Source organism: Pavona decussata, unplaced genomic scaffold (assembly GCF_977016875.1).
Source record: "Pavona decussata unplaced genomic scaffold, jaPavDecu1.1 SCAFFOLD_1315, whole genome shotgun sequence".
NCBI classification, from domain to species: Eukaryota; Metazoa; Cnidaria; class Anthozoa; order Scleractinia; family Agariciidae; genus Pavona; species Pavona decussata.
Window position 1 is genome coordinate 1 of NW_028146014.1, and position 24,183 is coordinate 24,183.

Sequence of the window (24,183 nt, forward strand, 5' to 3'; positions counted from 1 at the left end):
TTCGTATATTTAAATCGTGATTGTTTATATGTTTGTGATTGACAAACGTCGATGCCGCTGAAAAGAGATCAAAGGTGTTGTGTGGCTTCATTAATATTTCCTTCTGTGAATAAAAAGCACCCTTGAATAAAGGCGTTGTTTATACACATTCCAGACTTTAATCATTCTGGTGTCAATCAATTCACATTTCCTTGACGAATGCCATGTAAGGCTCTTAGTTCAGGAATCAATGTTCCGTTAAGCCCTATTTTTACACAGTTTAAAGCAATATCCGTTTAGGCAGTTAAAACTGAAAATGATACAAGAATGCATTAGCTGGTATGAATACGCGGTTTGTACAACAAGTATCGATATTAAATTAGCTTACAAGTCTTAAAATGAAATGTTATTTCCTTGTCTCCTGTATGATTAATTTTTTGTTATGCTAAGTTCATAAATTGTTGATGTTTTCGTAATCGAAAAACGTCTAAAGGCGCTTAAAAGAGGACAAAAGACAATGAGCGGTCTGGCCACCTAATACGCTTTTCTTGTGTTAGAGGGAGAAAATAAAAATAGCTTTGATTAAAATTGTTTTTAATGTACAGTAAGTCGTGTATTAATAGCATTTCAGACTGCAATTGCTCTGACATCGATAACTACACATATCCTGGACCAACGAAGTTTAAGGCCATTAGTTCAGGAATCAATGTTGCGTTAAGCCCTATTTTTACACAGCTTAAAGCAATATTCATTCTCGGCCATCAGTTAAGGTAGTCAAATCTGAAAATTTTACAAAAATACATTAGCTGGTATGATACGGGGTTTGTACAACAAGTATTTGATAATAAATTGAAAGAACCTTAAGCTTACAAAGCTAAGAAATGAATGTTATTTTCTTACCTTAGCGAGAGTTACAAATTTTCACACGCAACGACATGCCATTTCAAAAAATAGTTTACCATCTCCTTGTGGAGCAATTAAACTGACTGTTTTCAGTTGATAAACTGGTTGCATAGTGTGAATTGGGAAACGATTCATATTTCAACTTGCACTTTAATGTACATCCTATGATTAGCATGACATAAATAGAAGTTTAATTAAATGGTATATTAACAAAGCAAAAAGAAAATGGATTTCACGGAATGAAGGATGTATTTGAACAAATCAGCTCTTCTGTTTTGTCGAAAAGGCTACCTGATCGACTTTGATAAATATTGTATGCAATTTAAATTTCTTAGTTTTAATTCGAAACGGTCAACATGCGCTAATTAATGTTATATGCCAAGTTCATTAAATTAACATGTTTGCGTTTTATTTGTATTTTAAGCCATTGATAGTATCTAAGCTTGGATATTCCCACACTAACAAGCACATGGTGAAAAATATCCCAAATGTTTTGTGTGGATTTCCGACGCTATTTTAAATTATTTGGAAGCTTGCATTGTTAAAAACTGTCAACAGGTAACCATAAAGCAATTATGTTTAATTTAGTTATGAACAGGCCAATTCTCTCGCTGCCTAAGGGAGATTGAGAAATTGAATAAACAAATCTAAAGTTTACAAAGTAAAGAATGCAAGACATTTCGCATCGTTTCATCATTATAGCTATGATTATTAATTGGTATCCATTGTCAAGACACACATTGCGCTGAAAAATATAAAAAATGAAAAAAAAAAAAAAAAAAAAACAATTAATAAAAAATGAAAGGAAGAACGAGTTTTACGGCCCAATCGTTTCTTTGTAAGAGAACAGCCGCAGCATAAATTGTCATTACTCAGTCCACACTATATCCGTATCGCTGGCAACATGGCTATTTAGATAAAATAAAATAGTGTAACGAAATCAACAGCCCCAAAGCATTTTAAACATTCCTAAAACCGTTTCCGTTCTCCTTAGAACGTCGGGCCAACCAATATAAAAATAACCACTCAGGGTGTGTATAAATTTCAATTCATTTGTTTGAACTGACACCCATTGACGTATTGTGTCTGAAAATCAATTAAGTCAAAGTTACAGCCCTTCGAAGAAGTTGAACAGGGGATGGAATTTATAAAAATAGATTCCGTGAAAAGAAGGAAGTAAACCGAACACCATTTTCTCCAAAGGATAAAGTTCGAATTCTAGTGCTCACATAAATGATAAACAGTTGTAGATTCCTCGCATTTCGTGTCGTGAGTTTGGGAATCTTGTGGCTCACGCTCAGTGTGGTCAGTGAACCATTTTAATTGGTGTCAGTGAACCGTTCTGCCTAAAATGCTGAGGCATAACTCCATCGCATGTTAATTCCCTAAGGAGGCTGACGCATCAATGTTAAAATGAGTTATACGAAATTTTTAATGCTACTTGTAACGTTCGCCTGGAATAAGAATATACTCTCGGGGGCTACTATACTTCCGAATTTTTATCCCTTTGGACCAAATGAAGGAGACCAGCTTGTTCCGCGAGGCGACGACGGTGGTTCCGTGAATTTGTCGATGCCGCAACCAGTTTCTTTCTTTGGAAAGAGACACACTTCATTGTTTGTAAGTACAACTTTTCTTGAACATACGTTGGTCACACAGCTCAAGAAATTACAATAACTGCATGTGAATATTCCCCCGCGCGAATTGGCTCATAGCTTTTGTTTAGACACTAAAAATGACGCCAAATGTAACGCGCGCGCCTTCTCATCGGAAAATTAAGCCAATTCCGTTCGTACATTTTCCGCGTTATTGTATGCCCAGTGGTTTTCTTATGAACTATAGACTAAGCATGTTAAAAGATTAAGTTTGTATGTTATTTTAATCTATTGCGGACTTTCCGGTTCCGATTCAAGTTATTTCCTTAATCCAATTACATGCTCTGTCATTTAATTTATGTATTTGGCTTCCACACTGTAAATAACATTGGGCTGTAAAACGTTACCCTTTTGTGCCAATATACAGAGTGAACTCTTCATAAGTAGCCACCAAAAAGCCGTTAATAACTGCAGTTAACAGTTTTATTTTTCTCTACTCATCTCTCGTGACGAACATTGTTGACTGTAAATTAATTCATGATATGCGCACGATTTAACGTCGTTATCACCACTGGTAATACTCAGAATGCTCAGATTAACAACCGTAAAATGATAAACAATTTTTCATCAAGAAGTAGCATTAGACAAAGTGATATCCTAGCTATCTTGTTACATCGAAGATGAAGGGAAAATAAATACTTTAATATGTTGCTAAAGCTGTTAAGCATCGGATCCGCACTAAAGTCAAAAAAGAAGTTTCTCTAGTATGTTGGCACAGACCTTGTCTTCAAATCAAACGGAGATTTTCACGTGAAAAGAATAATTTTCTCCGCCATGTTAGGAGTACCTTCATAGTGGATTTACAACCCTGTCATCACAGACCAGGTCACACAACATCTTCCCAACCATGCCATATCATCCCGTTTTATCCCATCCTACACCACACCAAACCACACCATACTAAACCACATAACACCACACCACATCACAACACAACACAGCACACCACACCACACCACTTAGCACCCTACTACACCATACCACATCACACCACACCACACCACCACTATACCATACCATACCATACCATACCATACCATACCATACCATACCATACCACACCGCACCACAACACAGTACACCACACTGCACTCAAAACACATTGCCACATCACGCCGCACCATAACATACCATTCCGTATTACAACACACCATACCACACCCTACCACAACACACCACACCACCATCATATCATACCATACCATACCATACCATACCACATCGCACCACAACAACGAACACCACACCGCACTCAAAACACATTGCCACATCACGCCACACCATACCATACCGTACCACAACACACCATACCACCCTATACCACAACATTCCACACCACCTCCATACCATACCATACCATACCATACCATACTGCATCACAACACAGCACACATCACCGCACTCAAAACACATTGCCACATCACGCCACACCATACCATACCATACCCTACCACAACATAACACACCACCTCCATACTATACCATACCGCACCACTACACAGCACACCACACCGCACTCAAAACACATTGCCACATCACGCCCCACCATACCATACCATACCATACCATACCGTACCACAACATACCACACCATACAACACCACACCATAACATACCATACCACACCATACCCCACCACACCACACCACACCACACCACACCACCACCATACCATACCATACCATACCATACCATACCATACCATACCATACCATATCATACCATACCATACCATACCATACCATACCATACCATACCATACCACACCATACTGCATCACAACACAGCACAACACACCGCACTCAAAACACAATGCCACATCACGCCACACCTTACAACACCACACCATAACATACCATACCACACCATACCCCACCATACCACACCACACCACATGGCACCATAATACACCACACCATACCATGCCACCCGCACCAGACAACACCATACCACACGGCACCATACTACACCACACCATACCACACCTTACCACACTGCACAACAGCACACCACACCATACCATACCGCACCACACCACGTCACACAACAGCACATCACACCATATCACACCAGACCACACCAGACCACACCGCACTATACCACATCACACCACACTGCAACATGCCAAATCACACCATATTACACCACGCCACACGGCACCACACCATACCATAACATACCATACCATACTATACCGTACCATACCATACCATACTACACCACATCACACAATACCACACCACACCATACTATATCATATCATACAACACCTTTTCATACTATTTCATACTATACCATACCATGCCATAACTAGACCAAACCATACCATACCATACCACACCGTAGCAAAGTATAGCATAGCATAGCATAGCATAGCATAGCATAGCATAGCATAGCATAGCATAGCAAAGCATAGCATAGCATAGCATAGCATACTTAGCATAGCATAGCATAGCATAGCATAGCATAGCATACAGTATTTTGTTCCGCAAATACTGACGATAGCCTTTATTTGTTTTCTCGATTCAGGTCAACATCAACGGTGTAATTTCCTTTCAAAAAGCGGAAAGTCAGTACACACCTCAGAGGTTTCCAATCGGCAATAATAGATCACTGGTGGCGCCATTTTGGGCTGATGTCATAACTCGGGAGGTGGGGGAGATCTTTTACCGCGAGACCTCGGATCAAGGCCTTCTTCAGCAGGCGACCATTGACGTCACAAATTCCTGCCCTCAATGCGGAAACTTTACAGCAGCAAGCTTATTTATCGTCACTTGGTACCAAGTTACTTTCTATGGTGCTCGTGGGACTTATCTAAATAAGGTAGAAATATAATTTTAGAGTTAATGACCGGTGTCCGTAAGCTGATTTGCAAGTCACTCGCGCACTCTTTTTCTCAATATCTGCCTGCAATATTCTCGCTGATTGTTGGTATTGTGGAGGTTTGAATCATTTCCATGATTAAAGAGACTGACTTGATTCATTGGATCGTTTAAGATGGTATTCATTGGCACTTCATCATTGTAATTATGGAAGTTATGACTAGAGAAAAAAAAAAACACGCGCACACACACACACAAACAAACAATAATGTAGGACTAACTAAATAATTGTCCCATTTACTATTGCTACTTTTATTCTGTTAACTAGTGTAAAATACTTAAAATCTGTTACTTCGTAAAGTTTTTGCATGTCTGTATTTTTAAGTTCTTGTTACTTTTCTCAAGTGTTCCTGTATTCGTCTTGTCCCGCCTCGATTATTTTTTGTACCTATTTGTGGGACAAGCCATTCTGATTGATTCTGTTTTTTGTTTTGTTTTTTTTTTTTCAAATAAATTGTTGTTGTTGTAATACACACAAACACTCATATCTCCCTTTAAGAGTAATGAATATTAACCATAATATTTTCACTCACTCGTTTGATACCCTACTGATGCAAGACCGAGAGAAAAATATTCTTATTTTTTTTTTTTCATAACTGCAATTATAAGTTATTTCTGACTGCTTTTTCGATAGTGTCATTCTTACTTACTGCCTCTCTCACCAACCTACTTATTTTACCATTTTTTCTAGACCAACAATTTCCAGGCGGTCCTTATCACCGATGGGAGGAACTCCTTTGTCATCTTTAACTACAACAAAATTGAATGGACGACTGGGACCGCAAGTGGGGGCCACAGTTCAGGGCTTGGAGGAAATTATGCACAGGTTTGTTCATGAATAGTATCATGCCGAATTATGGCTATAGAGTATTTAAGGACGGTGCCTCATTTTTCATCTGCGCATAGGCACTGCCTATCTCGAAGTAAGTTCCAAATTGAGCGGCAATTCACAAAAGTCAAGAGGAAAGCTAAACGCAAACAAGACGCATACGAAATACTTGAACCTTATTAACTAAATCCAACCTTCTCAACCGTACAAAAAAAAAAACAAAATAATTAAGTTTAATCTGCAAACGATAAATAAATAAATAAATAAATAAATAAATAAATAAATTAATTAATTAATTAATTAATTAATTAATTAATTAATTAATTAATTAATAAAACAAAAGGAAATACATTGTTATGTATGTCAAATCTTTCTACAATCATAGTTGTCTAATTATCTCTGAAAAATTTCCGGTTACCCTCAGTTTGCCACATAGCTTTCAACCGCGTAAAAGTGGAACATACTGTCTTTTTGAATACTGATCCACTACTGAAAGTCGCAGAGAAAATGAAAGTAAATAAAATGTTATGTACTAGTGATTTTTTCTTTTTTGCATATTTATTTACATTGCTAATTCATCTTATTCTTACATCACCTCGGATTCCTTTGTTCTTGTCGGGGGATATATATTACATAACCCCTGAATCAACTGTCTGAAAAGTTGGGTGCGGCTTTGATTGTTTTAAGGGAAGAGCGGGGCCAATGAACAGCTAATTAAAATGCAAGGGGATTATGTATTAATATACAAAGAGGATAAGTGACTTATCCCCCTTGCATTTTAATTAGCTGTTCATGAAAAAAAAAATTTTCAAATGTTTACCTGGAGTGTAAATACAGTGAATTTGGAAGGTATTCACTCTTATCCTTCTTCCTTATTTCGTATAAGAACTTGCTCAGCCAAAACGACAGTTCGAAATTGCACAGCGCGTTTAAAATTTCACTGTTTGGACGAACCATGAAAGTGTCGCCTTCATTTATTGGTGAGGCGTTCTGTTCTTTAACTCAGTCATCTAAAACTCGTGTACTCCACGTAGTTGACCTCGTTGTGTTTTGTGGTATTTTTGCTTCATTCCTCGCAAGAATCGCTGTCAGTTACAGTAGTGATCCCACGCCCGGAATCTTCTTTATCTGTAAAGAGGTCGGTTAAAACATCCTCGGTGCGAAAATTGAAATTGTCAACTGCTTGCTCGTTGTCTGCACCCGCAAATAAAGTTTCAAAATTGCTCGTCGGAAAACAGGAATGGCAGGCTTTGTAACCTATAAATACTTTTAAGAGAAGGTATAATACATCGTCCGTCCAGTTGAAGGCTTTACTCCAGTCCTTCCTCTATCGATTTAGCCTTGTTCGACGCCATTTTGAAAGCTTCAACGTGTATTCTGCGCATGCTTAACTAGTAGAAACAGTTGCTTTTCTTACTTCAATTCAGTATCGAACCGTAACAGACCAGTCCCGTGTGAACTGACGTTGCTAAGCGAAACGGTGCCGTGTGAACAGAAATGGTCCATTCCAGGATAGGGTCGGATCCGTTTGGGACCGCTCCCGGGTGAACATAGCCTTAGTCGCGTCGAATTTATGAAAACATAGGTTCAACAAACAGTAAACCTGCATCGATCCTCACTCACAAATTGCACTTCATTAAAGCACTGCACGTGTCCCCGTGCTATTCACTGGACACGCAGCAAGTTACTGCTAGGACTCGCCAGCGAAATGCCGAAATACAGTGTTCGTCGGGCCTTTTTTTGGCAATTAATTACGAAAAATAGAAAGAGAAGACTCAAAACTGAGCATTTATTGCAAATAGGCAATTCGCATCGGAGGCATTTGCATTTAGTGTTCGTGAAACACGGAAAACATATTTCCATCACGCTGTGCGATGTCAGCAATGACTTTCGATCGCTCGCCATTCCCGTTCGGAAGCACAAGCTCGTCGGAAGGAAGGGGGGGGGGGGGGGTGGGGGTGGGGGGGTGGACAGTAGCTTTTGGCAGATGGGGGAGTCGGTATTTTTGTGACACACTTGAAACAATTATTTTGTAATTTGCATGATTTATAAATTAAGTTAACCGCATTTGCTGAAGCGCCGAACCACTGTCGCATTATCCGACCTGGCAAGTCGAACTTATGCATGAGTCGAACGAATTAATTTGAGTCGAACTCAATTGCGGCAAACGTCGCACCATTCATGCGCCTATTTCAAAATTAATAGGTTCGACGGATTAAGTTCGATTTCACAAGATTCGACGTTTGCCCTGGGCGTAACATAATAAAACAAAAACAAAAAACAACCCCCCCCCCCCCCAAAAAAAAAAAAAAAAAAAAAAAAAAAAAAAAAAAAAAAACGAGAACCTTGTTGAAAAACAAAAGAAAGGTGAACAAGAGAGGCATTTTTCTTCAGTTTATTTTTAGATCCCTTGAGGAATCCTCGCCAATGTAAAAATAAGCCATTTATCGGCCTTTATTTCACGGTTATGTGACTTATTCCCTTCGCGTTTTATGGCTCGGGCAACGCACTAGGGGAATAAATCACATATTATATTACCCCGAGCTGAAGGCCGATAGCCCCCACATAACCAACAAAACTCCATTTATACGTTTGGTGGTGATAGGTAATTTGAAAGTTTTCTCTCTCGTCAGGCTGGGATAAATGCTGGAGATGGAAGGCGATATTACACAATTCCTGGCTCCGGTACATATGAAGTACTCCGCCTACCGACACAGACCAACGTAGGGACGCCAGGCCGATGGATTTACCGTGTTGATGGCAGAGGTAAGGACATTTTAACGTTTAAAACTCCATTTCAGTAATTGCAGGGATAATACACTAAATTCTTAAAGAACCTTGTGTTAAAATAATTAATAAATTCAACTGGTTTTGCTCGGCACCAACTATCAGCACCACAATTCAAGCATAAACTTGTACCGAGCTTTAGCGTGCTATTTTTTTTTTTTCTGTAGAAAGCTGTCATTAGAAATTGATAGGGACTAGAAAGCAAACAATAAAAACAGAGATATTGGTTAATTTCTTTATAAACTAACCTTTCTTAAAATTGTGGTAAACAACAGTAACAAATTATCTCACGAACAGGCTTAACCGTTAAAATAGAGTAATAATAAAATAATAATAAACTTTATTCATACAACGCTAAAATTATAAAATATTCTAAAGCGTTTTACAGTACATAATTAAAATCAATATAACAAAGCGGGCTAATGTGAACATTGTCATAACAAACTATAAGCTTACGTAAAAAGGTATGTCTTTTAGTTTGATTTTAAAATAGAAACATTCCGACTGGATCGTATATCGAAAGGGAGTTTTTTTCCAAGGTAATGGCCCAGAATGCGCAAAAGGCCCGATCACCAAAGGTCTTGTGATTAGTTTTCGGCTTAAAAAGAAGTCCCTGGTCACAAGAGCGTAGGCGATAGGCTGAAATGGAATAGCTTAACAGCAGTTCTTTAATGTATTGTGGAGCTTGATCGTTAACACTTTTATAGACTAAAAGCAGGAGTTTAAACTGAACACGATAGACAACAGGAAGCCAATGTAGATGGAATAAGGCAGACGAGATGGGATCAAATTTAGGTATACCAAAAATTAATCGAGCAGCTGCGTTATAAGCAATTGCTGAAGACGATCAGTTTGATATATTGGAACGCCAAAGAGATGAGAGTTACAATAGTCCAAATGTGAAGTTAACCAATGCATGAACAATAGTTTTCGTCGACTCAGGATTAAGGAATTTTCTAATTTGGCGGATTTTATAAAACCCAGCGAAGGCCGTGCTACATGTCTTGGCAACGTGAATCGACATGGAAATATTAAAATCGAACCAGGAACCAAAATTACGAACACAGTGTGGAGAGGCTGTATGGTAGAGTCACCAACAAAGGTAGAGGATAAGACTTTTCCATTTGCCATTGAAACAACATTTCGTTTCTTTGTTGAACGAGATCACAACAAATGTAAGTAGATTGCCGTAATTTTAAAATGACTTTTGACATGTTATAACGTTCGCCAGTGGGATTTACGTAGCGGTTCTTATAAGTGTTTTCATGCTGTTCTATAGGCCACAAACGGCAATCACGTGAGCGAAAGAAATACATGACATTTAAGCAATCGCCTTTTCCTTTAATTAACATTGAAATTCAAAAGCAAGTTAAATACAATATCCTCAGCACCCTGTTGCTTCCTTCTTTGTATTCATTATGCCTTACATGTGACTAGGATCAACCATTCCAGTAAAACACTATTCGAGAACGTGAGGAGTGAATGAGTAATTTTCTTCCGTTTTTTATTATTATTCCTTTTCGCATAACGTTTGATTCAGCTATGCAATGTTTAAATTGCTTCACTTCCCCACAATACCCAACTGGCCTTGTGATGAGCCAGCGCGAAGCAATTACCTTTACAATTACAGTAAATGTCAATAACTTTTGCTTGGTTGCATTTGAAGGTGAGATGATATATGTTCCCGTATCATATCACATGGCAATAATTTGAATGACTTAACGGCGGAGATCATTAAGTGTGATTTTGTCGCTATGGCATATTTGATCGAAGACGCTCGAATTTGCATTTTGATTACATCCCACAGTAAGATTTCATCTACTTCGCTCTGATCTCGGTACTCCTTTTAAACGTCTGCAATAGTGTTCTCAATTAAATCTACGTATTTAGTTTCCGTTATTTCTTTTTTTGTGGTTTCAGCTTTGTAGAAGCTGAAACCTACATTGTCATCGTGTAGTGTGAGTAAGTAAGTAAGTAAGTAAGTAAGTAAGTAAGTAAGTAAGTAAGTAAGTAAGTAAGTAAGTAAGTAAGTAAGTACGAAAGAAAGTAAGTCCATTTTCCGAAAAGGTTCGGAATGCCAAAGGTTTACCACGACAGGTTGACGAGATGTCAGTCGGCTTTATTCGTACGGAAGATTCTTGTATTCAATTCAAAATGGCTGCAGCGTCTCTCATGCGTGGATTTTCAAGATGGGAGTTTGTAGTTCTTGGAAGGAAAACACAGGCTTTCAATAATATAAATCAGAAGAACAACTTCTGAGGAACCCTCGGCTGTTTAAAAGATGAAATCAGTGAGTTCATAGAGAAGAAATTCTTGTTCGAGATTGTTGTAGTGTTTTGACATCTGTCAATCATACATGCACGCGGTCAAAAGGGAACTCCCACTCCCCTTGTAGTCGTTGCGAGTATGGAGTCAATGAATCACAGATGGATTTTGAATTTCGATGGTTTTACTTGAACGGTACAAAACACCACAATTGTGTCAAGGCGAAACATGTGCGATCGCAAACAAGATCTGCAAATCATCACATGAGCTATAGACGTTCTCGGAAATTTTTGTGTGCTCCTGAGAATCAATTTACAAAATACTACAGGTTTAAATGTGACTGCCAGTGCTTTATGCTAAATTGATCGATTTGTCATATTTCAAATAGCTTTGGGAAATTTTCGAAAAACGTACTCAGTTAAATAGAGTCGAGAAATTGTGCTTTAGTGACCCACAGTTCGCTTGGATCGGTCGCCTTCATTCAAGGCGAAAATTAAACGAATTTGCTTTTCAAGCGTGAACACAGGTCTGTCTGAATAAATTTTTCAGTTAAGAAAGCTGATTCTCTGATTATCTGTGTGTCTTGATTCACGGAATTTCTTCACCGTTCGGTCTTATGTAAACCATGGGAGAGCCAAACCATATCTATTACTTTCCCCTGTGTATTTGAAGTGTAAACAAACCGAAATCCTCCGGCGCATACCAAATTCGCTCATATGACAACACGATCAAATTATGTTGCACAATTTTGGCACTGACTAGAGCTGTTCATTTACCCCTATGAATTTTATACAACATTGCTTTCTTACTGCAATATTCTACAATCGTTGCATGGGCCCGAAGCATTGATTGCCTGATTTAAAATGGACCGCATTGACTTTGAGCTGAACGCACGTTTCTGAAGGAGCTTTTGGATTTTTATATCGACGCATGTTCTCATTAAACAAAAGGTGCAGTTAAAGCGCGAGCTTTGTTAAAAACACTGTTACTAGCAGATTTCCCAGAAGCGAGAATAACAGACAACTTTGTTGGAATAAATTCGGCCACGGTTTGTGGCAAGTTTAATTGAACAAATTATCAAACTCATAAAACAGCAATAAAAATTAAAGTACAATCTCCTGTTGATAAATGGGGCGACAAAATTTCGCCTTGGTTGGACTCTGCCCACGCATAAAGAGAAAACGTTAACGTAACAGGTGGTGAAAATGGGGAGGAGGTGGGAAAGAGATTTCTGGGGATCTGTTCAATCTGATGGCGAGGAGAAGAAGGAAGACTACCTCGGAAAAATTTCTATTTCATAACCACGCTTTATCATTTGCTCTAAGCTCATTGGCTACCTTACGGTGCTATCCGCACCTGGTACGACCCACCTCCACCGGATTATCACGTGAACACCACGCCTCGATATAAATTACATTATGTCGGGCCATAATGTTTGGTTTTATATCGACGCATGTTCTCATTAAACAAAAGGTGCAGTTAAAGCGCGAGCTTTGTTAAAAACACTGTTACTAGCAGATTTCCCAGAAGCGAGAATAACAGACAACTTTGTTGGAATAAATTCGGCCACGGTTTGTGGCAAGTTTAATTGAACAAATTATCAAACTCATAAAACAGCAATAAAAATTAAAGTACAATCTCCTGTTGATAAATGGGGCGACAAAATTTCGCCACAAGCCACACTATGTGGCTTAAGCCCCAACGAAAAACAAAGCTCGCACTCAACGACGGAAATGGCAATGTAATGAGGTGAGAAGGCGTGCCGAGTCGCAGCCCATTGTCTGACCGACTCCACAGGCATCCCCACCCACTGCGGATAGAACCCAAAAGTGACATATCACTTGAGACCGAAAGATACATGTCTAACGAGTTGCAGCCCAATGACTGACCAACGCAAAAAAGTCTAAGAATAACAACAACTGAAGGCCGTAAACGTTGCTCCCTTGGGACAACGGAAATACATATAGAATAACATAGTCAATAAAGGTAGAACGAACGTGAACACAAAAGAAATAAAATTAAAATCAGGAAAGAAGTGATAATGCAAGCCGAGTCACAGCCCAGTGTCTGACCGACTCAACAGGCATCCAAACTTTGAAAGTAATGTCTAACAAATTCAAAACGGGTAGTGACAACATTATAGCAGCCCCGTCTGAACTAACATGCTGTATATAATGGCCATGTTAAAAGGCTTGGCGTGAAAAACCCCATGTGCAAAAATTATTAGTTCGCCTGAAGAACTTCCGACCTCAAATAGACTTTAAAAGCATCGGATTTCCAACGACCCAGAGCACGGATTTGCGCATCAGAATAGCCCCGATCAGCGGCATGACAAGCACCGCCGATACGAAAACTATGACTTTTATAGCGACTGGTGTCTAAACCACAATAAGCTAAGCACCGCTGTAGTTCGATATTGAATTGGTGAGCAGAAATTGGACTCATATCGGCGTGACAAAATAGCGGACCAGAACCATGTCCCCGCAATTGGCAGTATTGAATAAGGGCTTGGACCGGGCAAAATGTGGAAGAAACATCCCGAGTGATTAGAATATCAAATGGACGACGACTAGTGTTGTGCTTATACTCTGAAATCGTAATTTTCGCCGTGTGAATATGGCCATCGTTGGACAAAAGGGTCAGATTACTATACTGGATAACCGAAGGCGCAAATCGGGTGCTCTTGGCAGTCAGTTCTCCGATGCGAAATAAGCCGTAAAACGCCACTAGAAACATCGCCGAAAAAAGAGAACGCTGAAATGCCAAAGAATTAGTAAGGCTAAGGGCACGAACGAGCTGATGCAAAACAGGTCGAGTCACCGGAAGACGGATATCAACAGGATGTCGACGGCTAAGAGCCGTTAACAGTTTTTGAATTAAAAACGATTTCGTAGGGTCTGGGTGGCCTTGTAATTTGTGTACGTAGGAAATAGCTGAAAGATACGAACTAATGGTGGAAAAGGCCAATTTACGAAATGTAAGATAAGAAATAAAAAGAGGAATGCATGCTCGAGGTAGTGGTAAAGGAGGATCTCCGGAATCATAAAAGTGAACGTAAAATTGGCGGAAAACAGTCCACGCACGCTGGTACGTGCGACGCGAGCTGGCTGTCAGAGAGGAGCTTAAGAGACTTCTTAAGTTAGCACCCAATTCTTCGGCATTAGGTTCTCGGGTAGTGGAGTGGGATTTTCGTCGGCTTCTGGAAATATGGCCTTGAAGTTCTCTACCTGGGAACGGGAAATGTAATCGGCGCTAGAATTTTGTAACCCAGGAATATGACGGGCTTGAAAGAAAATATGATGTCTAAGGCAACTTAAGGCGGGGGTAAACCTTAAAGCCGTTTTCATGCCGATTAAAATCGGTTTCATGGAAATATCTCGTTCACGCTTCAAGCAATCCAAAATCTCTCTGCTTAAAACGGAAACCAATGTTATTGGGTGTTTTGTGAATTTTTAGGTCAATTTTGGGTATATTTGGGAGGAGATAGTTTTTCTTGAAGGATTGGTAAAATTAAGAGAAATAAGAAATATTGAAGATTTAGTGAGGTTTTAAAATTAGAATTTGTAGTTAATAATTAATAGACGGCTACCCAGTTAGTCCACTAGCAACCTGGGGTGCTCTTGCGTGGTTATCGACTGTCTGTTGGTGTTTTAAAAATCATTTTCTTTCTTTTATCTCTTCTTCAAACCTCTAAAAATCCCATTCAAATTCACGTTTACCCCCACCTTAACACTAGATCTCTTAAGAGCACCATGATGTCCTGGTGTTTCGATGTCTGCTTGTTGATAATGTCAACCACTGCGGCATTGTCTGAGAAAAATATGATACGCTTATCTGCCATGAGTGACCCCCAGACATGGACGGCAATAACAATAGGAAAAAGCTCTAAAAAGGCTATGTTAAAGGTTTTCCACATCTCGGGCCAAAGACCCTGTAGCCAATGGCAGCCAAAAACCGCACCAAATCCTATAGAACCAGCCGCATCAGTATAAAGATGAAGGGTGTCGGAAGTTTCCCAAATATCGCTAAAGAAAAAGGATTTACCATTAAATTCGTCCAAAAACCGAAGCCAAACCAAGATATCTAATTTGGCACCCTTCGAAAGACGAATGTGATGATGCGGCTTTTGGATGCCTTTGGTAAGATCGATCAAGCGGCGGAGAAAAGCGCGGCCAGGCGTGACAACAATGCACGTGAAATTCAGTAAACCAATTAAGGATTGAAGTTCTTTTAGGGTGACTGTTCGACGCGTGTAGAAATTGCGATGCCATGCCATTTGATACAAAGATCCCCAGGTATGTGTAAGTTTTCCGTAAATTTTTGGTCAAAATTGTGACAAAGAAAATCGTGGAAACGGCGAATAAACGAGTGGCCGAGAACTAAAACACGTGTCTTTGCCATAACAGAAAGCAAAAGAGGGAAATCCAAAATTTGAACCAAATATAAACTAAAGGAGTTTAGATCTCCAATAATTGAGAAAGAAAACAATTAATGAGCTACTTGCCTGAAAAAGGATTTCTTGGCGATCTGTAAAAGAGATTTCTGGGGATCTGTTTAATCTGATGGCGAGGAGAAGAAGGAAGACTACCTCGGAAAAATTTCTATTTCATAACCACGCTTTATCATTTGCTCTAAGCTCATTGGCTACCTTACGGTGCTATCCGCACCTGGTACGACCCACCTCCACCGGATTATCACGTGAACACCACGCCTCGATATAAATTACATTATGTCGGGCCATAATGTTTGGTTTTAATACGTGTGGTTTCTTCGTTCATTTTGTTTGTTTCTCTGTTCTCTCAAGTAACATGTCTGACACGAAAAAACAAAAAGCAGAGAAGAAAAAGAGCGAGAAGAAAAGGCTAAGAGTCAGCAGCTCTGAAGACTGCGAAGAGACCGACGCCATTGTTGAACTAACGGTATCGGAATTTCAACGTATCATCAACAGAATTGCTAAAATTGACAATTATACAATTGTAAAAATGCTGCTTTTTTACATAAAAGAGGACCGTTTTTTCACACAACATTGCAGTTGCATTGCACAATTGCAGTGTTATTTTGTACGCATTAATGGTAGTCCTGGACGACGATGAGAACAGAAAAACATCGCAGACCAATTTCAGCTGGATAATTGTTTCGTACTGTTTTTACAATTATATAATTTGCAACCCCACCAACATATAACATACACCTACTGAAACTATGATATGAAGCAAAATCAGCGACCAAAAGAATCCTAAACATACGGTCCATTTTTTTATAATCTTTATTGTTGCAGAAATTCAACATAGTACAACACTACAAAAAAAAATACAAGAAGAAAAACACAAAGAAAACAATAAAACAGAAAAAACAAACAAACAAACAAACAAACTTGTGCTGCTTATGCTGGACTGCGTGACTGCGTGATGCGGTTCGTAAGTCCAACCCACAAAAATGACCCTTGCTCGCCAACGAGTCCTCAGTAGCTCAGAGGTTAGAGCATCTGATCTTGAAGACGGAGGGTCGTGGGTTCTAATCCCATCTGGGGCTCAGATTTTTTCTGTGTCCTCTTATGGTTGATTCTTTACATCTCCCTGTATTTTCCTTTATAATAATAATTTATCATAATAATGATAATAATAATAATAATAATAATAATAATGGTAATAATAATAATGATAATAATAATAATAATAATAATAATAATAATAATAATAATAAAATCTAAACGACGTCGAATTTCTGGATTTTTCCTTCTTTGCGCAAATCACATGGTGTCAGGATTAAGAATGCCTTAAATTTCTCTTTTAAAAATTCTACTTAATCTCTTGACCTCAAATTAGCTGTGGGAAAACTGAATTGCCACTGAAAACAATGAAGTCACACTCAAACGAGGAAGGCAGCCTTTCACCGCCATTTCTAAAGAAGAGAGATTATCTTGATTGCGCCCGTAAATATAAAGTGTCAACACTTTATCTTCTCATCGTATGTCGGCAATGATCAGTGAAATATGGAGAATCTTCTTTTTAGATGTTTTTTAGCTTGGTCCATCACTAGTTGTTTTTCACACAAATTTAACGTTTGCCCTTCTGAAATAAGTCTCCATGTACAAAATTTAGTTCTTTAGTTCAACAAACATCGTTTTCGACGCTCTTTGTATGTCGTTTAAAGTCAGATATGAAAATCCTGAAATCCATACCTTCTTCGACTTTAGTTTGCGGGTTTCAACTTTCAATTTTTTGACGTCCGAATTCAACGGACTCACAGATTCTTCAATACTAGACAGAGTCGTATACATCTTATTCTGACAGCTTTCAATGGTGTCCAGCTTTTCCAATTTTCTCAAAACACCCTCGATCTTTTTCCCTAGATCTCCGGCCATTTTCGAAGGCTTCAAAACCTCGTCGGACTCAGATGTTTCCTTTGCACTCTTCTGCCCGCCATCTTGTTCTTTTTTTTTGTCAGGAGACTGATTGCAATCCTTCGAAGAATTTGGTCTGTCCTTTCCTTTGGGAGTCATAGAGATATGGGTTATTTCTATCACCACAAAGTTGGAGTTCAGCGAGATACGTCTACTCCGCCATCGGTGCTCGGTCCCAATCCCCTCCCCCCCCCCCCCCCTAAAAAAATACACAAAAATCTTAAAATCTCAGCCACATAAGAAACTCAGTGTACATTAAGAATATTTTGTTATGATAAAAGGAGTTTAAACTCTAAAGAGAGATCCCAGATCCCAGATGGAAAAAAAAAAGATTCTTTATTAACTTGTCTTGCTTATTGTCTGTTCGCGTCTTTTGCTATTTGAGGCCATTTTAGCGAGTTGTCACTTCCTAGGTTTCCTAAGAAGCGATAACTTGCCAAAATGGCCTCAAATCAGCAAAACAAAAAAAAAAAATCAAACAGACAATAAGCACTACATCGTAGAAGCGAGGTATGTCATTTTTGTTAAGAACTTTCCGGTATTTGTACCACCTGAAACCGATCGTAAATATTCCCATGCAACCTTTTATAATTGCGCCGTGACAGCTATTACGCAAGATGATCATCGCTCACAGCTTGAGCTTATGCCAAAATACTAGTAATTCACCTTGCCAAAATACTAGTGGGAATGGGGGATGGGGTTGGTCTAACTTCCAAGGGGAAAGTCGGAAATATGTTTAAAAATAACAGTTTAATTTTTATTGTTTTAACAGGCTACAAAGAACCTTGTCCTTATGGAGAAATGGGAGAACCTCCAAATTGTACTGGTTAGTAAATACCCTTTTAAATTAGCAGATGCACCGCACCCTTTTAACGAACAATTTCGCTTAAAATCGGAGGAACGGCTTATTTGTAAAACTTCTCCTAAAAATTAAAATCGTAAAATTTCCGTGAATGATCCGTTTTCATACAAATGTTAAGTCCTATCAAGCAAAATAATGATAACCACCGCATGATTACTAGACGAACCAAAAAATTAGACACTGCTCTGGATTTTAGTAACTTGTACAGTTAGAGTTTTTGGATGTTTTGATCGTTCTATTGAAAATGTTTTAATCTAGATTTTAAACGTTTTTAACTTATCTTAGTCGAAACATTTGTGTAATTACATATCTTTTTTTTTTAATCAGCTAGTTGTACACGACCCCACAAGCTACTTACAATCATCGAAAGAATTCTTGGGAAGATTCCAAAGTTCTACTTCGATTTGACCTTCCTCCCCTCCCCTGTTTCAATGTTGAGCTTCAAAAGTGAATTTTTATGTGTATATGATTTGTGGGGAATCCAACATTGAACATGGGGGCAGGGGGGAAGGGGAACCGACAAACAAAGGCCTCAACATACGAAAGTAATAAATGCGCCGATGTCTCTATTTTATACCCACTTTCTGTTGCCTTGTTGAGTAACCTTCCCAAAACATTTTTTCTATGATTGTAGCTTTAATCCTTATCGTGTCTTAATAAAGGTTTTTTTTATTTGATTTGATTTGATCCTCAGTAAAGGAGCCTTTTTTATAGTCTAGTAGTTAGTCTTCATTAAAAAGTATCTAAGGTATCAGCTGCCCTTTGCGACCGTCTCTCGAAAACTGACAAAATTCGCACATAGAATTTAATTCGATTGTGTCAAATTATGCTTAGTTATTGGTTAATAAACCCAGATTTGAGTTTGCTATAACATCCATCATCTATGAAATACTGTAGCTCAAATTTGACTTATTAGCTGTTTTGGTTAAGGGGGTTTAGTTTCTAAAGAAACTGCAGTACTGCGTCGACGGAGAGTAGAAATAAATGTTCGGTTTGTTCAACAGAGTTCATAACTAAAGGTGAATTAGCCACAGAGAAGTGATTCGAATGCTGACGTTTTGAGCGTGTCGTGAGAGCTAGTTGATTTGCTTGAAAGGTCAGCACTCAAATCTCCAGTTTACAGTTGTCAATTTACCCTTAGTTATCAATTCTGGTGATAAAACTAAACATCCATGGTTATCTTCATGTTTGCCTCGCAGAAAATCTGAGTATCTCGAGGCTATGATCGATGAACGCGGTGAACGCTGAAAAACGCGCGTTTTCTGGCGTTCACCGTTCGGCTAACACTTGTAAAACGTATTGTATTCCGGGCGTTTATTAGCGTTTTCCCACTGACTAACGTCGCGTTCACCGCTGTTATCCAGTGTAGAAGCAGTAAAGAAAACGTCTTATAGTAATGCTGCATTTTCTCGATAAAACGTCGGGTCCGCAAGACCTTGTCTTAAATAACATCGACCAATTCGCTTCCCCAGATTTGGAATTACCAGCTTAACGACCACCTCTAGTCGCCATAACACTTTCTCTTGGCGCACGCTGAAAATTTCATCGTAGCAAGGAAATAGATTTTATTTATTCTCGCCAGTGGCGATGTATCTTCATAGCACTCCATTCCACTCCCCGCCCCTCTTCCCTCTATCGTGTGTTTCTTATTATCAATATCTTTCCATTATTAAAAAAAATAATAATAACAATTGGCCTCTCCCTCATCCAAATTAATGGTTTCTGGATTACAGTCGAACATGACTGATCAGTCTTGATTGATTGATACCAGCTGATTCTACTAATATAATGTTTTGAGGTAATTACGCTTAATCAGTCAATAAATCAGTCAGTCAATCAATCAATCAATCAATCAATCCATCCATCCATCCATCCATCAATCAATCAATCGATGAAGTAGCTAAGTGAAAATATTACTAAAGAAGGAATTAAGTAAAGTATTTATGTGAGCATTTATTTATTTATTTATTTATTTATTTATTTCCTTAATCTAAAAACTACCAGAAGAATTCAGTAGTAGAAATCTTGGTACCCCGACCATCACCTTCAAGGAGGAGGAAACCGAAAACCAAATACAAAACGATCCTACCGGTGTTTCGTTGGTGTGTACAGTCGAGCTTCGTAATGGCATTGGTTTGTGGGACAATGTTACATACCGAATTGAATGGTTTTCTGGGGGAATACTCTTACAAGATCCATTACTTATTTGTCAAGTTCCACCTGGTCAGAGAAAGAACAACAACCCTTGTCCAGGAAGTAACTTGCTGACCTCTGTGCTGAGTCCCGGTGATAAATACAAAGCTGGAATGTGGGTAAGTGTCATACTAAGAACCCATCAGTCAAGTGTTCACATAAAGCTTCTAGAATAATTAGAACAACCCTAAATGTGTTTTAAATTCAATTCCCATGTGAAATGCTTTTCTTCCTATATTCGTGGACAGAAAACAAAATTAAGAACGATAGTCTGAAAGATTCGAACTTTGGCCGGCCACCACCGCATCTCACCAATCTCGCTCATATTTGGCATGTAAACTTCTTCAGGGGTTCTTACTACGAAATGGATGATTTTAAGTTTCAATTGTTTTTAGGTTGCAAAATACCGAGAACGCCGGTTTCGAGCGGCTTTACGAGTACGCCATTTTTCCAAATCATAGGAGTGCTCGTTAACTGGGAAACTCGGTAAACTTTTACACAGATGTTACCACCTATCCTTTTTTTATGTAATTGTATAAGTCAATCATAGAATCCGAGAAATGCGTAGTTTTAGCGACGATCCGCTAAAGATATTCGAGGGTACATTTTTCGCATTTTGGAAAGCCTCAAACTTACTAGAAATATTGAAAGGCGGATATCGAAGATGTAATCTCGATTAAGAAATAGCCATTCATCCAAAACAAAGATTATTTACTGGTTTCGTGATTTCATAACTTAAAAAAATGGGGGAAATATAACAGAGTCAAAAGAAGTGTTATGGAAGCTTCCACGTTTTCGCCATTTTGGCCGCCGTATTTCAAGCCAAGGTTTCACTAGGTCATATCAAAGACAACCAATATGTTGATTTTTGATGCTCCGAAATTGATTTTCACAATCTATTTTTGCATTAAGGTATCAGCCACCGTTTGAGACTGGTATTTCTCAAACTTTGAGTTTTTGTGATGTTTGGATAAAGCTGCTGAAAGGTGTTCAAGGTTCAAAAGTCCATAAGAATTTTTTTTGTTTCTGTGCAAAGTTATTGAGCGCAAAAGTTTTTTTTCCATGTTAGTTATATTAATTACCCGTTGACAAGTCCTGTCATACTGGATTAACTTATATGTCAACATATCCTGAAAAAAGTCACATGGTATCCGATCATCATTGTAAACCCGCAATACATTTGCTCGATTAAAGTGCCCATCACCCTTACACAGTTTTAATGAATTTCGAAAATTTATGCATATGTAAGCCGCTTTGCGAAGAAATAAATCGTGTTCCATGTTTCGTTTTGTTTTTATCAGACGACAAAATCCCCCAAAATAGGCCGTTTACCGCCATATTGAATACAAAAAAAGAGCAGTTGAGAGACGAACAACTAACAAGCTTTTGACGTCGACCCGGTATCTCTGCCACAGAGCATTTGCTTATTTGTCACTGACTTTCTCTGTACTGAACTTGGAACGTGCCAGGAAGGCATGTGGTAGGTGAATGTGCTGCCTTCTATGGTATGTAGAAGGGTATAGGTCTGCACACTATACTGTTCGATGATGATGAAACAAGGAAATGCAGAAAGAAGTAGATCGATTTCAAGAAACAAAAGTGGGTTATTAAAAAGGGCGTTGATCGGATCGTCAATATGCTCCAAACACTTCACGAACGACTTTATGCGTCGATTATGATTTATTGATGAAGAGAGTACCAAGCCAATCATCCCAAGACTGAAACGAGATGATATCGGTATAAATGTGACGTCAAGTGCCCATGCTAAAGTGGTGACAACAAGTCCAGGAGTACTGATTTCAACTGGTGACAAACATCGCCGCGAAAAAGCGGTAAGAAATGTTTCCGTTTTTTTTTTTTACTTAAGCTTATAAGAGCAGCCAAATTAAACCTACTGAAATAGTAAACTTATTTTAATTTATAATTAGCCTAGACTCTCAAGAATGCGAAGAGGCGAATTGAGTCTTTTACTTCTAAGACTGCTGTCTGTTGACGAGCAGATGAAGGGCCAAAGTGACTTGATGAGATAGTTCTTTCTCTTTCTCAATTCCACGTGTATAATTTTAGGAGTAGGCTTTCCAAAAAGAATGGATCATTTTTTTTTTAAAAGATCTTCAGTCTTGATCTTGAATTTTTCTGTGAGGAACGAGTTTAAGAGTCAATCGAACACGTCGGTCGATTGACACGGCTCGAAATACTGCTTCAAAAGGTCGGATTTTCCTCGCTGGAAATCAAGTTATTTTGAAAAATAACACGCAGCGGCTTTCCAAACGTTGTGCGGTTTTACTTTTCTTACTACCAGACCAATTTCAGCTAATAAACAATTTAAAAATGATAAAAAAATATCAACCGAACAAGCTTCTATTTGCGCCACGAAAAATGTAATCTTAAGAGCTGTTTCCTCAGCGGTCCGTATGTTGTCGCGAAGTAAAATTTTTGATTTGGCGATTTCGCTGACGAAAGGTAAGCCTCTAGTTCATAGAGAAAATCTTGCTTATTTACACTTCTCTCGGCCGCAGTAAAATATTCTTTAAAACCGAAAGATTTCAAATATTTAGAACATAGCAAGCTCCCGCATCCCAAACCTCAGCGCGGAACGAAGGGAGGCGATGAAAAAACGAAGCCATAACTAAACAGACTTAAGCCCTCAATTTCACGAATTGCATAGCTCTCGAAGAAATCTAAAATGGTAAAGAAAGGATCAAAGGACAAATAGCAATGATCAGAGACACAACATCTTGCCACAAAAACAAACGGCCGGGCCCGTCAATACAAAAACAAAGATAACAAATAATAGCGGTCGCTTTCGGAGGTTAAAGATTATCACACGGTTCAAATCCTAACTAGAGGCTGTACTGTCACCGGACCGCGAACTGAAACGAGCCAAACTAAGCCTAAATACTAGTAAAATGAAATGGCATAAGGACGACAGTCGCTAAACAGAAACAAAAAGAGGTGAAATACTTAAACAGGCGCTTAACGCAGAACTCAAAACCCATAAATGTACTTTGAGATCAAAATACAAAACATACTACAGTTAAGCACATGGCTTTGTTCAATGATTACCATACAAATTCTTCAAATCATTATGCCAATCCGCTGTAAACATACAAGAAGCTAAATTGATCAAATGACTGAGATAGAAGCGCTAAACATGCGAGTAGGAGTTGTGTAGGCCTTCCATTCCTATTTTACGTGCTTGATCATCGCTTCAATCACGTAGCCGGGGTTGTAGTTAAAATTCTGAATCACCTGAGTTGTAGCTTTGCTGAATTCGGAGTCAGTGTTCGACATTTGGGCAAAAAAGTCGGCTAGAAAGCCAAACAGCTCGCGTAGAATTCATTCCTATTCACTGCTGTTTTGTTGTGTACATGTTATCGAGATACCGGGTCGACGTCACAACTTAATAGTGCCAGTCCTCTATT

The 24,183-nt window shown here is 38.7% G+C and overlaps 2 protein-coding genes across 2 annotated transcripts; one reads left to right on the top strand and one right to left on the bottom strand.

The window, feature by feature from the left end:
• The first annotated feature begins 2,211 nt into the window (after positions 1–2,211).
• Positions 2,212–19,642, top strand: LOC146448170 (sushi, nidogen and EGF-like domain-containing protein 1). The gene is made up of 6 exons (XM_085102690.1): positions 2,212–2,502; positions 5,067–5,360; positions 6,111–6,245; positions 8,882–9,014; positions 18,476–18,529; positions 19,570–19,642. The coding sequence occupies exons 1-6, from the start codon at positions 2,296–2,298 to the stop codon at positions 19,605–19,607; spliced, it is 861 nt and encodes a 286-aa protein (XP_084958816.1). The 5' UTR covers positions 2,212–2,295; the 3' UTR covers positions 19,608–19,642.
• Positions 13,459–17,802, bottom strand: LOC146448171 (uncharacterized). Its single transcript, XM_085102689.1, has 2 exons — positions 17,482–17,802; positions 13,459–14,552 (listed from the first exon to the last, which is right to left on the bottom strand). The coding sequence occupies exons 1-2, from the start codon at positions 17,800–17,802 to the stop codon at positions 13,524–13,526; spliced, it is 1,350 nt and encodes a 449-aa protein (XP_084958815.1). The 3' UTR covers positions 13,459–13,523.
• Positions 19,643–24,183: the final 4,541 nt, after the last annotated feature.